The 20,464-nt window shown below is 44.1% G+C and overlaps 1 protein-coding gene across 2 annotated transcripts; it reads right to left on the bottom strand.

Moving 5' to 3' along the window:
- Window positions 1-1,404: 1,404 nt before the first annotated feature.
- On the bottom strand, window positions 1,405-12,901 carry LOC144942068 (casein kinase II subunit alpha-like). 2 transcript variants are annotated; one of them, XM_078868727.1, is made up of 13 exons: window positions 12,820-12,901; window positions 11,250-11,397; window positions 10,470-10,581; window positions 10,256-10,357; window positions 9,699-9,749; window positions 9,373-9,432; window positions 8,832-8,915; window positions 8,437-8,547; window positions 7,844-7,945; window positions 7,635-7,735; window positions 6,961-7,109; window positions 6,370-6,450; window positions 1,405-4,804 (listed from the first exon to the last, which is right to left on the bottom strand). In XM_078868727.1, the coding sequence occupies exons 2-13, from the start codon at window positions 11,348-11,350 to the stop codon at window positions 4,686-4,688; spliced, it is 1,173 nt and encodes a 390-aa protein (XP_078724853.1). In that variant the 5' UTR covers window positions 11,351-11,397; window positions 12,820-12,901; the 3' UTR covers window positions 1,405-4,685. The 2 variants fall into 2 exon arrangements, with proteins under 2 accessions (XP_078724853.1, XP_078724855.1); XM_078868729.1 differs by having other exon boundaries at window positions 1,405-4,801.
- Between the last annotated feature and the right edge of the window lie 7,563 nt (window positions 12,902-20,464).

Here is a 20,464-nt window from a genome sequence, read left to right as displayed (position 1 = left end):
GTAGAAAAATTAATGAAATAAAACCAAAAATAATATATCACGACGTTTCGATCGCAACACAAGCGGATAAAATAATCAATCGAAACGTCGCGATAGATTATTTTTCTACCTACGTGACTTTACCGAAAGAACCAAAGAGTACGTTTACGTTTTCAAGCATTTAATATCGACTCCTACACCCAGTATTCGATATCTCATATAAGCATAAAGGCATAATTTAATTTTTTTGCACGTTACTGTTGAATCATCCGTATATTGCGCAACATCCCGTGTTAAACACTGCGGCTTCGTCGACCTTGTTTTGCAACACAGTTAACACGCAAACCATCATTCTACTCGAGGCACAATTTCCTCCCCATCTCGCCCCCTTTGTCGAGAAAATACACTTTTGCAGACCATTTCCAGAACTAGGGCGATATAGACGGATAACACGGGAGTGTCATTTACCATGATAAAGGCAGATTAATCACGGGTTCTCTTATCGATACAGCCCGTCTCAGGCAACACACACACACAAAAGACAGCCCGTATTGAACAAGTCCTTTGCGTTACCATGACCCCCGTCCACCCAATCAAAGCACACCGCAGCCGATGCAACAGCAACACATTTCAAAATCGGGTTCGAACATTTTGTCACAAGTCGCAGACCCGAACACATTATACTCTTTAACTTCCACTTCGGCTTAAACGACGACGTATTCGTTTTACACGCAGAGCATTATCACACGCAACATTTGCGGTCAATTGTCGGCAGCACGCATAAAGCCAGTGCCATACTCCGTTATCGCCGTTCCAGTGAACTTTTCAAAATGTATACATTGTACTTCTTGTTCTAAGTGTACAGTATTCGTATCGCAGGGGTGTTCCTTGCAATAAACGTAGACAAATGGCGATCTTAAATAAAACTGAAATGAAGGCTCACTGTGACTGGTAAGGGATAACTGGTCAACCGTAGGTACGCAGAAACATGTTTTATTGTGAAATGTGGGTTTCAAACATTGGACAAAAATGTTATCCGGGTAAAATGGCCTAAAAAAATCAACTACGCGTGAAAGAAAACCCACCATGCTCGAAATTAGACAAAAAATATAAGGAATTGCGTTGGCAGTGATGTGCAGGCACCACACAAAACGTACCACATCCGTCATTAACACTGCCCTATAACAGGCTAACGTGTCGGGCAACAGCCCTTCTTCAGAGAAGAGGGCAAAGCGAATGACTTAGTTAATTTCCTACCCACTCGCTGATTACCCAGCACAGGAAAACACAAAACATCTCTTTAGAAATTTCAATCCTTTGATCAGTGCAACACCGCAAGTTGCCAGGACGCACGGTGGCCGCGCATTTGAAATGCAGCAACGGCTATGGCAACGCGACACCCAACGAGCGCACAATGGGGGGGGCAAAGCTTTATCACGTTTATTAAAGAACAGCGTTTACACCCCTGACCGTCTCCTCTCGTCAAACATCCACGCACACACACGCACACAGTCGCTGTTAAGGCGCATCCTGCACGGGGGGAGGAGGGGAGGGGGACACAGACAGCACCAGTGGGCACATTGCAGGGCGGCGTCAACATTCAAATCAAGTCAGACCATCGCAACAGTTGTTATTACTACTGAAACTAAGAATTTCTTCTCTTCTTTTTTCAGTATTACAAAATGTGTGTACTGTATTGTAAGCAGCCACTGCGACGAACGTGGGCGCACCGCCGGCCATTCTCTGCGGCCGTGCGGCTATCGACTTCCCATTTCAAAAAAAAATACTGAATTAACAGGATTCGAGTGGAGGCCCCATTTCGATGTCTTCAAGGTCCTGGTTATTTATCAAGATATCAGGAGCCGCCCCCCTCTTCCCACCCCCCCCTAAACAAAAAACACTAAAACGCGTGCATGTTCAACGACAAAACTTATCATGAGGACTCGTGGCCAGACGTTTTGCGGTGGTCAGCACTGGGTAAGAGACGTTTGGCAATTCTCGTGACCCAAGCACCTTGTGTTCGTCAATAAATGTCATCCATTGTACCGTTTGGGTGCCTCTGTCCTGAAAATGTTCGGTGTCAACTGGTGGCGAACTTTGGGGGCAACTTAACTATCGGTTTATGCCTGCATGGGCCGTTCTTTGGGAGCAACACATAAGCAAGCCGAACTGAACAGACATGTCTGAGCACCAGGTTGGCCGAAGGCTGCCTCTGCACTCCGCCACTGTCACCCACAGTTTGACCATCAAAATGGCAGACGCTTCACGCATAGCAGGGCCCAAGGTGGAGTTGGTGGCAAGAAAAGCTCCCATCAACTAAACGCTGCAAACACCGCTGCCTTGCACGCTGCAACGCATTAGTATTGGGGGGGGGGGGGGGGGTGTTTAATAGCGCGGTCACGCACAGACCACTCACGGACGTGTCGTTATGTTGGTGCCACTGGCCGCTAAACATGAGCGCTGACCACTAACCTGGTGGGCAGCGACGCCACGCACCCACACCCAACAGAAAATAGTAAATGGTACAAGGACTGTTGCATTTTCGGTACGGAACTCGAGATACAATACGCACCGTGTACTTTTACACTATTTGGTCAGAATTGCTTAGTCGCGGTCACATGTGCAAATCACACAAGCGCTGTTTTTACCAGTGTTCTCTCTTTTTAATGTGGTTCTTAAACATTTGGCGATCCCCTCCGGTCAATGCACGGGTGACAGGGAAATTCGAGGCGATGTTTGCAGCAGCAGCAGAACGTGAACGGCACAGATTCAAAAATAACAGTACTGTAATTTATATAAAAAAGATAATCGAAATGTGACCGCTGGCCACTCCGATATTCCACACCCTGCCAGCCAGTGGAAGCAAACGGTGTACGCGACCACTACTCAACAGCACAAACGCATTTTCAGCCAAAGACCGGCAAGGTAACACACACACAGCAGAGGGCCAGGCCTATTTTCAGCAGATGCTTCCATAAACAGTTTGACAAGTTGATTGATCCCCGTTTCTTTACATTTCATTCTCGTTATTTAGTTTTCACCAAGTAGGCTGTTGTTGCAATAACCCATCCACAAAACTATGTGAACAGGTCATACTATGGCTATGGCGGTCTGCCCAAAGGTAGACCTTGATGCGTTTTAAGTTATTTTTTTACTGGCATTAAACCTTTCCAATACATAAACAGCACAGCACAGATCACAACGGGGGGGCCTTTTCTTCCCACGACAATCTAATTTCCACATTGATCAAGGTCCATTTCAGCCTGCTGCACATCGAGTAAAAGCGAATGAAGGCGTCTTTCAAATGGACATTGGCTTGCATGTCCGCTTGTACAATTGTCCATGTAACAAAATAAAAATAATCCAAAACAATAAATAAACATCAGCGTTCGCAGGTTTCCAGCAGTTGGGAGGATATTCCATTCCATATGGAATTATTCATGTACACAACATAATTAGAAAAAATGATTTCCTTTAATGTAAATATTAGGTTTCACCCTTTTTAAACGTAAGCAATGTTCTCAATGCATTATTTCCACAAGTTGGACGAATTGATATTTCACATTTTTCAAGTGCTCTTTCTGAGTATGATATTTATTAAATTCTGGAGTAAGGCTATTGCTAAGCACAATTAACTGTAAAATTAGTACATAAGCATTTAAAAACTGGTTTAAGTTGACATCATAATAGCCCAAAGGCCAATATCAAAATAAATTATCACCTCAGCACTTGCACAGCCTAGCATGTTCTTTGCTTTTGCGAAATCAATCGCCATTAATTTCTCATGATGCCTTTTGCACAGGAATGCAAACCTTCCTTTCCGTACCCTATGTCATTACCATACACATCCTGTGGACTGCAGTACTGCTATTTTTACAAAGCCATGAAAAACGGAAATGTTAAGCACCAAAATGCAGAAAACTTTTTTCGTATTGTAGTCACAAAAGATGCTACATGAATGCATACTTTTTCCTTGAAAACATGGGATAAAATAAATTTGGGGGAAAGAAAAAGGCCCCTAAATAAGGGATTTCAAACACTGGAAAAAAACAACCTCACTGCCTTTAAACACGTGCTTTAGTAAAGGAACTCCTTCCCGCCTTATGCATGTCTGAATAACCTTGGGCTCCTCTCAAAGAACAGTCAGGAATCATTTGGTGAACATGGAAAGGGTACAAAATTGTACGGCTCCACCTTTATGTCCAAATGGCAACGCTGGATGCAGGTCAAATCTACAGAAAACTGCCCAACCTTGATTAGATGCCTTTTCAGCCGATACTGAACATGTGAACATCAGCAGTCCCTCCACAAAAGTCCGTCTGCAATAACATATTTGTGTTGTACCCGTGAGGTCTTGTACGAATGTTTAGTATATATTGCAGTATATTAATAAAAAAAATAACAAAAAAAATTAACAATAATAATTAAACAAGACCCTTAGAAAATTCTAAACCTTTGTACGGCCTGTGCATCACGACAAACTGTAAATCGGATTTCCAACCAAACCTGAGGAAGCCAGCTCACCCGTTCCGGACAACGCCAAAACCTGACCCATCCCCCGCTTGCTTAATGACATTAGTGGCAGGTTGGGAGATTTCTGTTTTACAGTGGCTGCCCCAACCGATTGCTCGGTCTCGGCCGCACACACGTGTGGCCACAGCGGCCCATCGCGACATCCACGGGGCCACACGGCACCCCCTCAGGAGCTACTGCTGTGACCCGCCGACCGCTGCTGCCGTTTGCAGGGGAGGGGTGGCGGGAGCCCCGGCGGGGGACAGCATGGCCCCCCCTGACGTCAGGCTCCCACGTGGTGAGCTCAGGCCTGCTGGAGAAAGAGATGTATGAGGGGGGAGGAAGTGACTAAAGGGCATGGCAGAGACACGGCATTACAAACCCCCCAAAATATGCCTGATCTCACAGTATAAGTTGAGTCTGGACAGTGCTTGGATGGAGGGCCATGCTCACCAGTTGTCATAGGCAGCTGTGAGGCTACAGGTGGGACAGTAGAGGGGAGTGATTCAAAATCCATTGCTATCTTGTATTTCTTTGCTCCACACCTTCACCAACCCACACTGACCAGAGAAATTTGGACAAATAACCCCCACGACCTGCACAATATGGGAAGGCCATTGCAGTCAGTGGACAAAGGGCTGTGAATGTCTATGTTAACAGTGCTGATTTAGAGGCCCTCTGATGACTCAAATTCAGCACTCTTCCGCTGTGTTTTTTTCTGTGTCCTTCCCCCCAATATTATCCCGATTGTATTATTGGTGTTATTTTATTCAGAATGGCCCGAGGAAGTCGATATCACGTAACTATTTCCGAGATGCCTCTAAGTGACCTCTGATCAACACACTTGGGGGGCAGAACTTTCCCACCCACCCTGCTTCAAGGTAATGCTGTCCAGTGACAGTCCTGATGCTATTACAAATATTGTAGCTGGAATTAATCCAAATTAAGTGATTAATTTGTTGTTGTTGAGTTCATCACACTAAACTTAACCTGGTACAATAACAGCGACTGCCTGGATTCGAATACAGGACCTCAGCAAGTGCAAGCTCAGCGCTCTGACTTCTGACCCACACGGCCACCTCCATTTACACTGTTTCTATAAAACTATCAATTCAACTATACGTGATGTGCACCAGTGGGCCATCACATGCTTTATACACATTCTGCCACAAGTATTGCATAAACAATTACTAATGCAACACTTATTTGCTTGGCCAAAATTTATTGAAAACACTCGCCATTTGAACCTTATGGGCAGGTCCCCGGGGGCTCCATAAGCCCCCGGCTCTCGCGTAAACTGTGTTGCGACGTCATTGTAAATCTGTTGAAGGCGAACGATACGGCAATCTATTCCTCTCGACGAGCTCTACACGATGCGCTAATAAAAGTTGTTTCTTCTGCACATTCGTCCTCGCTGCGCTTGGACATGACAACAGAATGATCCACGCCAGGTGGGTCACGGCATTTATGTGCGCGGTGGGACGGAGTCGCTAAAAATAAATTACGATTTTGACTTGTTTATTTGGGACCCCGGGGTCCCGCCATAAGGTGAATTTATCGCAACACTGCACTGCTGTGTATAAATGCGATACATTGAGAATGATGTTACACTACGGGTTACAAAACAAGCAACAGTCTGCAAATATCATTCAGTATCTATCCTGTGTACACTGTGGTAGCCAACAATGAACTGCATATTCAATATCTTTATACCGTATTAAACAGATACAAATCATTTACCACTAAGTTATTGACCAAAATAGGCATTTCAAATCATGCTGTCACTCTCTCGTACATTTTTCTGGCTAAAATATGAAAATGTCACCCACGACTTGACAACAATGGCAATGATTTGCCAAGTCATGGAGCGATACAGACCTGGGGTGGAGCTTGGGGTCGTGGAGTTGCCAAACAAACCACTCATCGAGCCCTTCCTGCCGTGCTCCTTCACCACGGGGTCTGCCAAACACAACACAAACCATTCAAACGACCGCAACTTCACCTTCAAATACATATCAATGATTTGTTTATGCATTATGCTGAATCATTAAAATATGATAAACATCTAATATTTTTTTAGGCAAAATTATGAGGGTCAGACTGAAAATGTCCATGATGTTTAACATGCTCTCAGTGTGAAAATAGTGTTAAATGGTAAAAAAAAAATCGGTAACCGTGGAAGGAAATTTATTTCACGTGGAACATGGTTAATATTTTATTATTCCAAGTATGCCTGTGTATGGTCACATCACTTTATTTTCAACACACTTTACAAGCTCTGAATGCCAAGGTCCCAAAGACTAATGAGTAAGTATTATTTGCCACATTGGTGTAATAATATAACAGGCATGCATCATATCAGAGGGACATTAGAGAAGCAGCAAGATGCATCACACCGTGTGTGTGTGTATATATAAACAACTTGGCAAGGGCAATGTGCACGCTGCGCTGGCACCGTGTCAGACGTACAGAAGTATGGATGCTCCATGGCCTCGCGTGGCGTGAGCCGGGTCTGATGGTCGTATCGCAGCAGCTTGTCCAGAAAGTCGAGCGCCTCGGGGCTCACTAGGTGCTGGTTCTCGCTGTGCACAAATCTCTCCCAGCGTTTACGCGAATGCCTGTGGGCAACATTGCAACACAAATCAGTTGGCTCGCGTTTGTGTGGTTTACAAGCTGCAAGTGAATATTTCAGCATCAGTGGTGGGGAATATTTTCTTGATGACCATAAATTACTTTCAAATACCTTTTGTAGGCCAAACATTACATACGTAGCATTATCCAATAAGAGTTCACCTTTACAGGGTGATTGATGTACTAAAATTACAAATGATTTTGCCTGGTCTAGCCAATTAATGTGGCCAAGATTCTTGCGGTGCTGCAAAACTATCGTTTGCAAGCTATTACGAAGTGGTAGGCCTCGTGTGGAAAATGGTGGCATGAAATAAAGTAACGGGCTGATTGCAGTTTGTGGGCCATAGATTCCTCACTCCCTTTAGTTGTGAACACACCATAAAATTCCCATAAGAAATGCAGCACAAACCATGCAATGACTATTGTTTCACAAGCCTAGTTACTAATGAAGGTTTGGTTGATACAGAAACCGTAACTTAACTACAGCTGAAATGAAGACCTGTGGAACCCACCTGCCCAGTATGTCATTGAAGCGTGGATCAAGATCGATATTGTACTTGTCGATGTATGTGTAGAGCTCTTCTGTGCCCAGCACGCGTGCGATACGCACGAGCTGTAGACATAAACATACATTCACAAAGAGTTGCACTGATGTTTTCAACACACACTTGAGCTGTATAAAACACGTGCAGTGAGGAAGTGTCCAATTTAAAGCTCTTACCTGGTCATAGTTGTCGTGCCCATGAAAGAATGGCTCCTTGCGGAAGATCATGCTTGCCAGCATGCATCCAAGACTCCACATGTCAAGGCTGTAGTCGTACATCTGACATCACAAAATCAACATCTTAATATCATGGCCTCGCCAATAGCCCTTCTGGGTAAAAAGTTTGACTACGAATGGTGCAAAAGAAGTTCACCATACATACAAAGGCCAAACTGGTAAGTAGCAACATAATTTGCTCATGGCAAAATTACACAGAATGCACCTGATCTCATTACAATATCATAATCTAAGTGGTGTGGAGCCAGGACAGTGGTTGGATCGGCAATCAGCATGCACAAACAGGTTATTATAGGCTGCGGAGCTGCATGATGAACATCAGAGGGCAGTGCCGCACAACAATCCATTGTTGCACTCTACTTTGATGCTCCTCACCAATACCAACCAGCACTGATCATCTTTAAGTATGGTCAAATAACCCACACACAACCCGCACAGCGTGGATTGACATAAGTGCTGTATGTGTACAATGTTATTTGCAGGAAAGTAGATTGTCTATAATAACTTATCCCACTTGCCCAGTATCCACCAACCTGATAGTCAACCAGCAGCTCGGGGCCTTTGAAGTATCGGGATGCCACTCTTACATTGTACTCTTGCCCAGGGTGGTAAAACTCAGCCAGGCCCCAGTCTATTAGCCGAAGCTGTAGAAAGACATCGGACGTACAACACATCAGCATGGCTCAGCTGCATTTGCACAAGGCTGTAATAAAAGCTGTAGTGTAAAAACCCACAAATAATTGAGTTGACAGATGTCTATGAAACATAAGAATAAAGACAACTCTCATTAGGGGTCTTATTACCAGGAGCTGAGAACCCAAGCCTTGTAGCAGGAGTGAAAATAGCACATGCATGTTAGCTGTGAGCAGTACATCAATAAGTACTTGATCAGCATCTCTAACCATCTGCAAAACTAATGCGTTGTTACCTTCCGGTTCTCGTGATCAATCATGACGTTGTGCGGTTTTACATCCCGGTGCATTATGCCCATGCTGTGACAGAAGTCGAGGGCCTTCGGAAAAATGGCAGCAGCAGAATACACATCAGACTTTCTCAAGCACAAAATAATTTTATCACAAAACTATAGGTCAAGTGAGACGTTTCAACACTGCAAATTGCATCATAAAAGAACCTGCACTTTGGAAACTGAACTATGGTCTTTCCCCCTGACATCATATCCAAAGGTACACAGCTTTTTAAACTGTAAAAATCTACTGTCTCTTCCATAACTGTATGACATCATGCAGAACATTGTGGATGGGAGATGTTGACAGTTGCACCTCAAGTATTCTTGCCAAGTTCTGTCAGCTCATGAAATACGAATGAAAGTACAACTGGACTACAAACATTACAAGTATAAGTCGAAGAGAATGTATTCATATTCAGATGCAGGCATTTGTATGCCTTCAGTCTAGTGCTAAGCAACACAAGATAAGGTGTGGGATAGATGGATGGCATTAGTGCCTCACCTTCAGGATTTCATACATGTAGAAGCGAATGTCCTGATCTGTTAGCGTCTGGTAGAGTTGCTGTAACAAAAGAAAAATGTGGCCATGGAGGAGGAAAAACCTTTCAACAGTTTTCTGGACATTTTGTACAATGAAATACTTAATATGCAAGCCAGGCTTTTTAAGCCTAAAAAATTACCAAGTTGAACAGTGTACAGAAATTAATAGCTTACATAATTGTGTATATAGTGAGAACATGCAAAAGCAACAACTGTACACTACACAAAAAAGCTACAAAAAACAGGTTGCCAAGCTAAATGAGCATGTGGGAGGTAAAAATGCATTACCTTGTAGTCTGTGTTGTTAACGTATTCAAATACCAGGGCCGGTGTCCGGGACTACAGAACAACACACCACATGCCCATCAGACCATGGCAGCAGGGTAAACAAAGCAATGCAAACTTTCCATGCCATACCACTTCAACTACACAACAAAAAAAATGTTAGCTTAATTATTAGCCAAAGCATGATTACATTATTTGTTTCACTTGTGTCCTTTTAAATGTTGAAAGGTTCTCGTAACTGAACAAAAATGTATTGATTTACAAGGTTTCCTGAAGGTCCTTTCTGAGTGATGGGGAAAAAAATAGCCTCACAGGAAAGACCCACAGACATCACCTCTGCTAAATAGCAGGGTGGATATTCAAATAATTGTATTGCTTAAATTGACGACCATCCTTCTCCTTGCAGTACCATTTGAAGCAAACGATTGGGTTTTCGCCCTCAAGGACTTTAAGGACACCCTGCAGGCGCTTCTATGCATATTGCTCAGTGTGCCCTGCATCATTGAGTGAAGGCAGCAGTCCTGCTCTGTGCAACAGCGGTCGTACGATTTAACACACACCACGGGGTCCTTGACGATGTCCAGTAGAGTAATTATGTTGGGACCTCCGCGCAAGTTCTGCAAGATCTTGATTTCTCGCTTTATCTTCTTCTTTTTGACTGGCTGCGCGCACAAGGGGATTTGCATCAGCCACTGCCAACACTAAAATAGCACGAACATCCAACACCGAAGCTTCAACGAGCAAGTGTGGCTGCAAGCAGTAATGCTTACCCACCTTGAGAATTTTTACCACGACCTTCTCGTTGTTGGTGATGTTTATGGCCTCGAACACCTCACTGTACTTGCCCCGACCCAGCTTCCTCACCAGCTGATAGTCGTCCTGGTTCCTGGAAAGTGTGAACAAAGCTATATTCACAATTCAAGCATGCACCAACACATGGTTCCAACCGCACCACCACACTGAGAAGCACAATGCACTGCACCGTCGTCTCCCAATCGAGCCCTCCCACACTACATGAACCAGGGCATTGTTTATTTATGCCGTACTCCCATACTCAAGGACAGTGGTTCACAGTGTGTCACATGCTCCTGGGATTTTGGACCAATGGTAATTTGACTATAAACCAAGGAGCCATAAAACAAGGAAATGCTTGACTGTGTGACAGCTATTTGCTTTTAAGCAATAAGGAACTATGGAGCAAAAAAACTCAACACCCGCCTACTGGACTAATGGAGCTACAACAGCCTGGTTTCAAAACAAGTTACAAACGATCTGCATGGTTCTAACCAACGTCTAGCCTGAGACACAAGCCTAAAATCTAGACAAAAGACAAGCAGCCATAAGGCACGCCACAAAAGGCCGGTCAAGCAGAGTGGGTGGGTCGAGATAGGGGGATTGTTCTGTTATATGGTAATTTGCTAGTAACAAAAGCAACATGTCAATGTGCCTGAACAAGAAAGTTTACATTATCATCAATTACACACACATATACATCAGAAATGTGAACAATGACGAACAAGATTAGACGCGGATGATTGTGCGCGCGCTTCTTACCCCCACTCCACGACGTGCGCCTCATAGTCCCAGTAGTCTCTCGCTCGGTGCGAGTTTGCCTCCGCGTACAACTTGGGTCGGCTAGCCACGGGGCCCGACATGGCGACCACAAGCGGCGGCACCCTGTCCGTGCCTCAGGGGAACGTGGCTGAGGGACGAGAGAGAGACGGGGGCCCGTGAGCGAGAGTGACGGTGGAATGAGGAAGAGCTGACAGAGTGTGCTTTGCGCGACGAAGTAGCCCGTGGTTGGGGTGGGGATATTAATGCCGATTGTATGGGGCTCCTTTCATCCTGGAGGGTTGTACTTAAAAGAAGCTTGCCTCACACGTTCCCGGGATCTGATTACGGGGAGCGATGGGATGCCCGCGTGATCTGGGTCTGACCAGGTATTGGTGATATGTTAAATTGGGGACTGGCCAGGTAGCTGCGTGGGGTAATATTACCTGATGCAAGGTTCACGTTGGGTTTTATAATCAGGACGGGTGTAAGGGTCGGGTCAGATATAGGACATAGGTCGAGTATAGACGGACACAAAGCTTAATTACAATCGCCAGGCTGGTTACGTGGAACTTACTTATGCAAGGACTGCTTGTATAATAAAAGACAAGCCCAGTACAAAGGCCAGTCCGGGAGTAGGGGCCCACGACAAGGTACGGTTGGATACAGGGATACGGATATTCGAACTCTTTAGAGGATGCGGTGAACAATTATGCCCTGCGATTGGATTCAACCACGGATAAAAAGAGACGTGGCACAGGATAGACGGCCCTGCTACTGGGTATAGCGACCAGGCTTAGAGTATAGCGATTTGGTAAAATAATCTGTTGTAGAGTACAACAGGCCGTACCCACAGAATCCAGATACGAGATAGAATGTGCTATAAGAACCGGCTGTAAGATATACAGCCCTGCTATGGGAAACAGGACCACGCTAGCGCTATTGTGGTACATAGTCCTACTAAGACTTTACTTTCAGGGGGGGGTCCATGCTGATAATGGATCATTTGGAGGTTCAAGCCAAACAGGGCCCTGCCGTCAGGATGTACCGGGCCCTGCTAGGGGGCTTAAGGCCCCCCCAAAACACACAACGCCATTAGGGGGTAGAAGGCCCTACTAGGCGGTATAGGACCCGGTCAGGGTTATGGGACCTCGCTATTTAATACAGGATTCTTCCAGGGGATATAGAAACATGCTGGGGGGTATAGGGCACATTTAGGAGGCAGAGCCCCCTCCGCTAGGGGGTACGGCACCCCTAGAGGACCCAGATAGAGGGGTATAGACCCCGATTAGGGGGCACAGGACCCTCGAGAGGACGCGGCTCTCAGGGCCCGGCTCGGGCCGGCACACGTGACCGCTAGGCCGAGGCCTCGTGCTCGCCTGACGGGGAGGTCTCAAACCTCGCCGCGCCCGCGTTTCACGGAGGGCGCCTCGAACCGCGGCGAATTCGCGACACACGACAGCAACAAAAAACCGAGCGGAGGCGAAACCGTCGTGATTCTTTTCTCCATCGAGTATTATTTCATTCGTTTAAAAAAAAAAGTGGAATGGGGGTTAAAGAAGCAGCCGCTTACGTCGCGACGCGCGGCCTCGCTTGCGCTGCCCGGGCCGCCGTGGAGCCGCAATATGGCGGCCGCTCCCTCCCCGAACCCCTCCCCTCCACTCCCCCCACAGCCCCTCCCCTTCCCCGTTAGCCCCTCCCCCTTTCCCACTAGCCCCTCCCCCGTTCCCACGGCACCTCCCCCTTTCCCACGGCCCCTCCCCTCCAACTACTCTCCCTTTCCCTTAACCACCCCCCCCTCCTCCCCTCTTCCTCAACTCACGGCCCCTCCCCCTTTCCCCCCCCGTCGACCCCTCCCCTCAGCTCCAGCCCGGTCACGTGACCGCGCGCGCCGATCGCCGGAAAGCGCGCGCGTGCGCGTCAGTGGGGGAGGGGAGGGGGCAGTGGGGGCGGGAGAATCGATGTGTTCATAGATTACAAGCGACTAAATAATCGATTAAATGTATTACAATCGATATTTCATCGATCAATTTAATCGCGAGGAAATTATTAAATACAGGTTCATCTGAATCGATTCATACACGTTGCTCGCATGGTGCGCTCAACAATCGATATTTCATCGATTATTGCTCGCATGGTGCGCTCAACAATCGATATTTAATCGATTATTGAGCGCACCATGGCGAGCAACGTGTATGAATCGATCAGATTAATCTATTTAATTATTTCCTCGCGATGTAATTGATTGTGGCGTTCGACTCGCGAGATTCTCGACAATTGATTTTGTCTCGATTTGAAGCTTTCGTGACTGCAGGAATCCATAACTCTTTGGTTCTTTCGGTAAATTCTAGATTTGAAGCTTTCGTGACTGCAAGGATTCATATTCTTAGGTTTTTTCGGTAAAGTCACGTAGGTAAAAAATTAAAATTAATAAAAGTAAAATAAAACAAAATAAAAAATCACGACGTTTCGGAGGCTTGTGTTGCTTCCGAAACGTCGTGATTTTTTATTTTGTTTTATTTTACTTTTATTAATTACATTTTTTTACCTACGTGACTTTACCGAAAAAAACCTAAGAATATCTTTCGGTAAAGTCACGTCGGTAGAAATGATTTTGTTTTTACACAGTGCTGAGTGTAGCGGCCTCTAGTGGCTGTAGGGAGTCACGCGAACGCATTTTACAAAAAGCATACGTTTTGAAAATTCTAGATTTGAAGCTTTCGTGACTGCAAGTATTTATACTCTTAGGTTTTTTCGGTAAAGTCACGTAGGTAAAACATAAAAAATAATACAAAATAATAACAAATAATAGAAATAATAATAGAAATCAAATAATAAATGGTGATTTATTATTTAATTTCAATTATTACAAATGGTGATTTATTATTTTATTTCTATTATTTCTATTATTTTTATTATTTATTTTTATGATTTATTTTTCCCTACGTGACTTTACCGAAAAAACCTAAGAGTACGTTTTGAAAATAAGTAATATTTTAAATAAATTCAAAGCACGCTTTCATGAAATGTACCGTACTAATAATGGCAGAACTCCACGATTCCAGGAAGTGGCCCCGAAGCTTGCCATAACGTAAGGAACCGTGGCCAATTACAGCCAACGTCAGTTTATCGTGGACAATTAGACCCAAGCCGAAACCAAATATAAAAAAGATTGTTTAAAAATATATATTTAAATTTTTAATGATAAAATGTAGTATTGTCATCAGTATGACATAAGTATACCAAGTTTGCAGTCGATACCACATTGGGAAGTTGGTTAAAAATGAGTTACAAATTTTGAGGACACAACAACAGTGAGTTAAATGAAAGCGTGTAAAAAAATAGATGTTTACACGCTTGATATAATCGACATTAATCGATAATTGTATGAATCAGTACACCCGGACTGAGCAATATGCGAATTCTTTAACCAGACCTATTTGTCCAGCCTAAGCAGGAGTTGAGCACGGATAGTGCTTAAATCGCCAAAAAGGACGCATATAATCATGCGTTCTAAGGCTGCTGAGGAGCTGTATTGTAATAATAATCATTTACAATTGTTAGTCGTATTTCATCCGTAGATCCCAATCAGTTGTACTGTAGTATGTTACCATGCCCCCCCTCACCCAGCAGTGCTATTGGCATAGGGCTGCCTTATTAGCACCGAAACATAGATTATATTTTTGGATTTAAAGCTTTCGTGACTGCAGGGATTCATATCTTGGTTCTTTCGGTAAATTCTAGATTTGAAGCTTTCGTGACTGCAAGGATTCATATTCTTAGGTTTTTTCGGTAAAGTCACGTAGGTAAAAATTTTAAATTAATAAAAGTAAAATAAAATAAAAAATAAAAATCACGACGTTTCGGAGGCAACACAAGCTTCCGTCTTCACCTGAATTTTAATTCTTTCGGTAAAGGCACGTAGAAGGGAAATAATAAAATAATAAAAATATAAAACAATACAAATTCTCAATCATCAGGTGTGATGATGATTGCTTGTGTTGCAGTCGAAACGTCGTGATAATTTTATTGTTTTAAATATTTTATTATTATTTTATTATTTCCCTTCTACATGACTTTACCGAAAGAACCAAGAATATAGAGTATATTGTTTCAGGCAACGGTCCTTCTGCAGAGCACAGAGGGGTTCAGTTTGACGAATTATAGTTGGAAATCGGCCGGGCAGTGGCAATTTTCCACGGAGTCTTTAACCCGACCCTGTGGATGCAGCGATGGTTGGTGTATCACACATAGATGTTGTGAAACTCCCTTCCCGTAAGGCATAAGAGAAGGAGCTATATCCTGGCTCACCAGCAGAAGGCGGTAGAGCAAATTGACTAATCTGTTTACATCTGTACGGGGATAGAGTGTTGCCCCCACGCGCAAATGGGTTTTCTCAAGCTCCTCCGGTTTCCTCCCGCTTGTATAAATACTGATCATTAATTGGCTGGAAAACATCTTTAACAAAATAACCCAATGTCGCATGACTCTCATGATAAAGGGTCATACAACTCAATGTACTATGAATTAATACGTAAAGAAAGCAAAGCTATTGTGTGTATGCAGTATGTGTTATACAGTGGAAGACTGTTAAAATTGCGAATCTAGAAACACTGATTCCTTCGGGGGACTTAGTTGCACGTATATGGAGTATAAGAATCGACTTTTAATTGAAACATTGTTGCATAGGTACACCCCAACTTAATAATAACGACGCCAGTGATGACAGTATTTCCATTTTTTAACCAGGGGGGTGCTCGTTGGGAAAAGCTGAGCTCTTTTGCAATAGAAGTCAAAGTCTCCCTAATCTCATTTCTGTTGGCAGCCCTGAGAAATCTGTACATTTCACATTTCCATGGCTGGTAACAGTCTATCCATAGGACCACCTCTGTTGACTTCCCACAATGTGGACATTAGAGTATGTACTCTGTAAACATGCAACGTTGGGGAAAGGTTGGTATTGTGGTTGGAACCGTTGGACTAATGTTGGCCCAACGTTCCATGTTTACTGGAAAGTAACTACTGTATTAGGCATGAGACGGTTCACCAACAATTCGATGATTAGGGGTAGTGATTTTCTGTGAGTCGATTATCCTTTTTCATGTCTACCGTCTTGTTAGTATGTTTTTAGATTATTGTTTTTTTCTGCTTAATTTGGACAATTTTCTTCATGTCGCTAGCCTACGTAACAAATAACTCGTTTTTCTTTTTTCAGCCATTTGTCAATTAACTGCTGTTGTGAATGTCTGTTGATCATCGGGGTTGTTTGAGAATACTTCAACCACACTAGTTCGTGCAGATAAAAGAGAGGCAGCAAGACAAATTAACATATAACTCGCCACTTATGTTAGCAGCGGCACTTATGATTCCACGCATCTTCAAATAGCACAGGTTGACGACGTACGGTGCGAAAGAAGTGCAATATACATACGGCAGGGAAATTAACTCAGGTAACCAGGTTCATAGTGTAGTACAAGTACAAACTGTGCAGATTTAATATTTAATGAATCGAATTAAACGGGGTGTTCTTTTAGTTGTGGTTGTCGATGTACAGGTGGCAAATACACCTACTTTGTCACATCATAACGTTCTATTTAAACGTAAGACAACGTTTAAGGTTCCTTTCTCAAACTCCGAGAGAGGAAGGAGGAAACTTTTGCAATGTGGCGACTCAGTCCATCAACATTCAAAATAAACACTCGGTTTTGCAAACTGTTTCCTTAAACTGTGTCATAATCTGCCGTTCTCATGTATGCTGTCAAATAGGGACTTTCACCCGGAACTTCATCGGCGGCTCTTCAGTAATGACTGGTCGTTTGGTGTTTACGTTTCCAGTAGAATCTCGATTATCTACGTGCGGTTTAGGGGCCGTCCATAATTGACGTCACGCACCTAGGGGGGGGGGAGGTCAGACATTTGTGACGATGTGTGACGAGGGGGGGGGGGGGTGAGAAATTTGACGTGACATCAAAATGCGCAACTTTTAATAAATATAGACAACACGTTCTACTGAATTAAATAGACTTTTTAATAAAGGTTGTCTCCTACAACATCAGAGTGCAGCGCCACAGTAAATACGCACTACAATGACAATAGTTTAAAGCGATTTGAAGCATGTTTAATTTTTTGGGGGGAGGGGGGGTGTCAGAGCTTTGTGACGTCATATTTGAGCCGAATGGCTCACAGGGCTGTACCAAATAAATGAAAAAAAACTGAAGCGGAATTGGCCAAACATGGTGCCAAGGACACTCCTGAAGTCTTGACTCCAGGATGCTATCTCAGTTCTGCGTGGCGCCAAGAGGTGGCGCTGCGGTACCGTATACGGCCGGAAAAGTTTCCAAACCCCCAATCAACAAGCGAGAGAGAAATTATGACTTGCCGAGACGAGGCATGAAAGAACACAAGGTGGCCGTCCATAAATGACGTCACGCGATTTTGGACGATTTTTGACCCCCCCCCCTCGTCACACGGGGTCACTAAAAGTTAGCCCCCCCCCCCCTCAAATATGACGTCAAAAAGCTCTGCCCTCCCCCCCAAAAATAAAACATGCTTCAAATCGCTTTAAACTATTGTCAGTGTGGTGCGTATTTAATGTGGCGCTGCACTCTGATGTTGTAGGAGAAAACATTTATTAAAAATTATCTTTAATTAAGTAGAACGTGTTGTCTATATTTATTGAAAGTTGCGCATTTTGATGTGACGTCACATTTCTCAAACCCCCCCCTCATCACACATCGTCACAAATGTTTGACCCCCCCCCCCCCCCAGGTGCGTGACTTCATTTATGGACGGCCCCCAAGTCACAATTACGATACATATTCGTGATACGGGATACACTAATTTTTGGACCAAAACCGAGTAATCAGTCATCATTATTCCGTGACCTATCGATTGCTGGACGAAGGATTCCCAAGTGATCGCCGTCTCTCCACCGTCTCGCGATGCAAACGTCCGTGCCTGCTCCTTTGACACGCGATCTGATCTCATCGCTCCATCTCTGCGGTGGATGTCCTCCCGAGCGCGTTTCCCTCCTTTTGATTCCACTCCGTCGCTAGCCTCGACCACCGGGGACGTGTCCCGTCTCAAGTCCACTTTTCTTAACAGCCAGTGCATGTTGCAATATTTGTTCGAATACAATAAAAATAACCTATAGTGGTGATGAACTTACATTTGTTTTAGTTATCATGCCCTGCACGTTTGTTGAGTAGATGGCAATTTTTCACATTTGATGACACCTCATTAGCAGTATCACCAAACGTGCTTTGAAGAAGGGCCATTGCTCGAAACGTCGCATCGAATATAACTTTCTTGTAAAGTTATTGACAAATATGTAAAAAAAATCCTCCTTAGACAATTACAGGCGGCGAAGTAAAAAGAGGTTTATGACTGCAAACTGCGCTTTATGGCCCATATACAGGGCTCCCCCATGCGAGGCGCTATACGTATTCACACACACACTGACACACACCTGTGGATATGGAATATATAAGGCAACGAGGGCAGAGGTCGGGCTCACAGATACGAGAGCGACACAGAGGCGAGAGCCACTCCAAGGGGATGGAGTCGCGGAGGTCACTGAAGGAGCCATGGAGCATCGTCAGAGGCAGGCTTCAATCCATCCTCATCCCGACGGCCAACCTTCAAGAGATACAGGTGACCGAGTTGCATTCATTGAGTTGTATATTACGCAATTACCGAACAGTGATATGTGTATATACAGGTAGTCCTCTACTTACGATGAAGATGCGATACGACGACCCCATCGTAAGTCAAAAATATTGTAAGTCGAAGATGGCCTAGCCTACCCATGAGTCTTAAAGAATGGTGATAATTTAGCAAAACAGAGCAATTTACAGTAGCGTACTGTATAAACTATATACTGTATGTATTTATTAATTACAATACTGTATTGCACAGTAAAATGTAAAGTAAAAAAACCAAGGCAAATTCTTAGCCTACCTATATGAACTGAAATTTAATAGAAAGTTTTTTCAGGAAACAATCCTATCTGCTATAAAAAAAAAAACTTTTAACATGCATTGAACGTATCGTATCGTGGTAACCCTAAAATGAAATCGCTAAAGCTACGTATCATACATGAATTGAACGTATCGTTCGCTGCTGCGTTTTCCTGCCGCGCGAAATTTAAAATATTTGACAATTTTGTCGTATCGCTATAGTAGAGGACTGGAGCGGTGGGTCGCACGTGCGGTGGTTAGCGCACTGCGCTACGCATTCGGCGATCTCGAGTTTGCTTCCAAGCCACCAGTAACATCGATGATGAGTTTTACGAGAACCGGTCCTTGGGCACTCCTCTGCATCGAACCGCACTGTTCCTGAGTGGTGAAGTATGGCCAAAACAACTTCCATGCCAGATATGGTATGGATGCCGTTATCCAGCAGTGCATTGACAACATGCTGTATGTACATTTGGTTTAACACGTAGGCTTTCGCGACCAATATTATTCATAATCAACGTTTTTGGGTTAGATCGCGTACTCAAAAATTGTACAAAAAAAATTAAATGTTGTGGTTTCACGCTTCAACACACCGGTGGGCTAAAGCAGTGAACTATTTGTCTTTTGTCAACGTGACACTTTTTTTGCTGATTGGCCGTGTCGGGTGGTGGAGGGTTACGACACATTTATAAATAACGCGATCTAACCCAAAAACGTTGATTATGTATGTACATTGTTAGTGTTACGCATTTACACATGCCAATACAATTACTATACTACATCACTACATTTGCAGTACGAATGTGTTTTTTTTCTCTCGTTGCATCCGAAACTTTTGACATCATCCTCTGACTAGAAGGAACCTTCGTCACAACGTGCACTGTTCGCTTTGTGTACTGGACTTCATGTAAGCAAGATTCATTATTCGTATTTGCAGCGCGTTGTCAATCCACTGCTGGATGAAGGTTCCTTTATACTGTACAGGTCGTGGGAGTTTTGTTTAGACCGCACTTCACCATCGCTGGTCAGTGCCGCGATGGTGTGTACATACGTATGTTGAACTTTCTTCACACCGTACCTAGCCCACCGTGCTAACTGCACAAAAAGCAGTTCTAAATAAATTAGTTTTCAACCTAGTTTTAAAAGTCCAGAGCTCCACGTGACTTCCTAATATCGGAAGGAAGAGCGTTCCAGACGGCCGCAGAAGCGCATCTACAAACGTGCGTGTGCATTTGACCGTCTTGCCATTTTTTTAAGTGC

Source organism: Lampetra fluviatilis, chromosome 26 (assembly GCF_964198595.1).
Source record: "Lampetra fluviatilis chromosome 26, kcLamFluv1.1, whole genome shotgun sequence".
Classification (NCBI taxonomy): domain Eukaryota; kingdom Metazoa; phylum Chordata; class Hyperoartia; order Petromyzontiformes; family Petromyzontidae; genus Lampetra; species Lampetra fluviatilis.
This window is presented reverse-complemented; position numbering and strand designations above follow the sequence as displayed.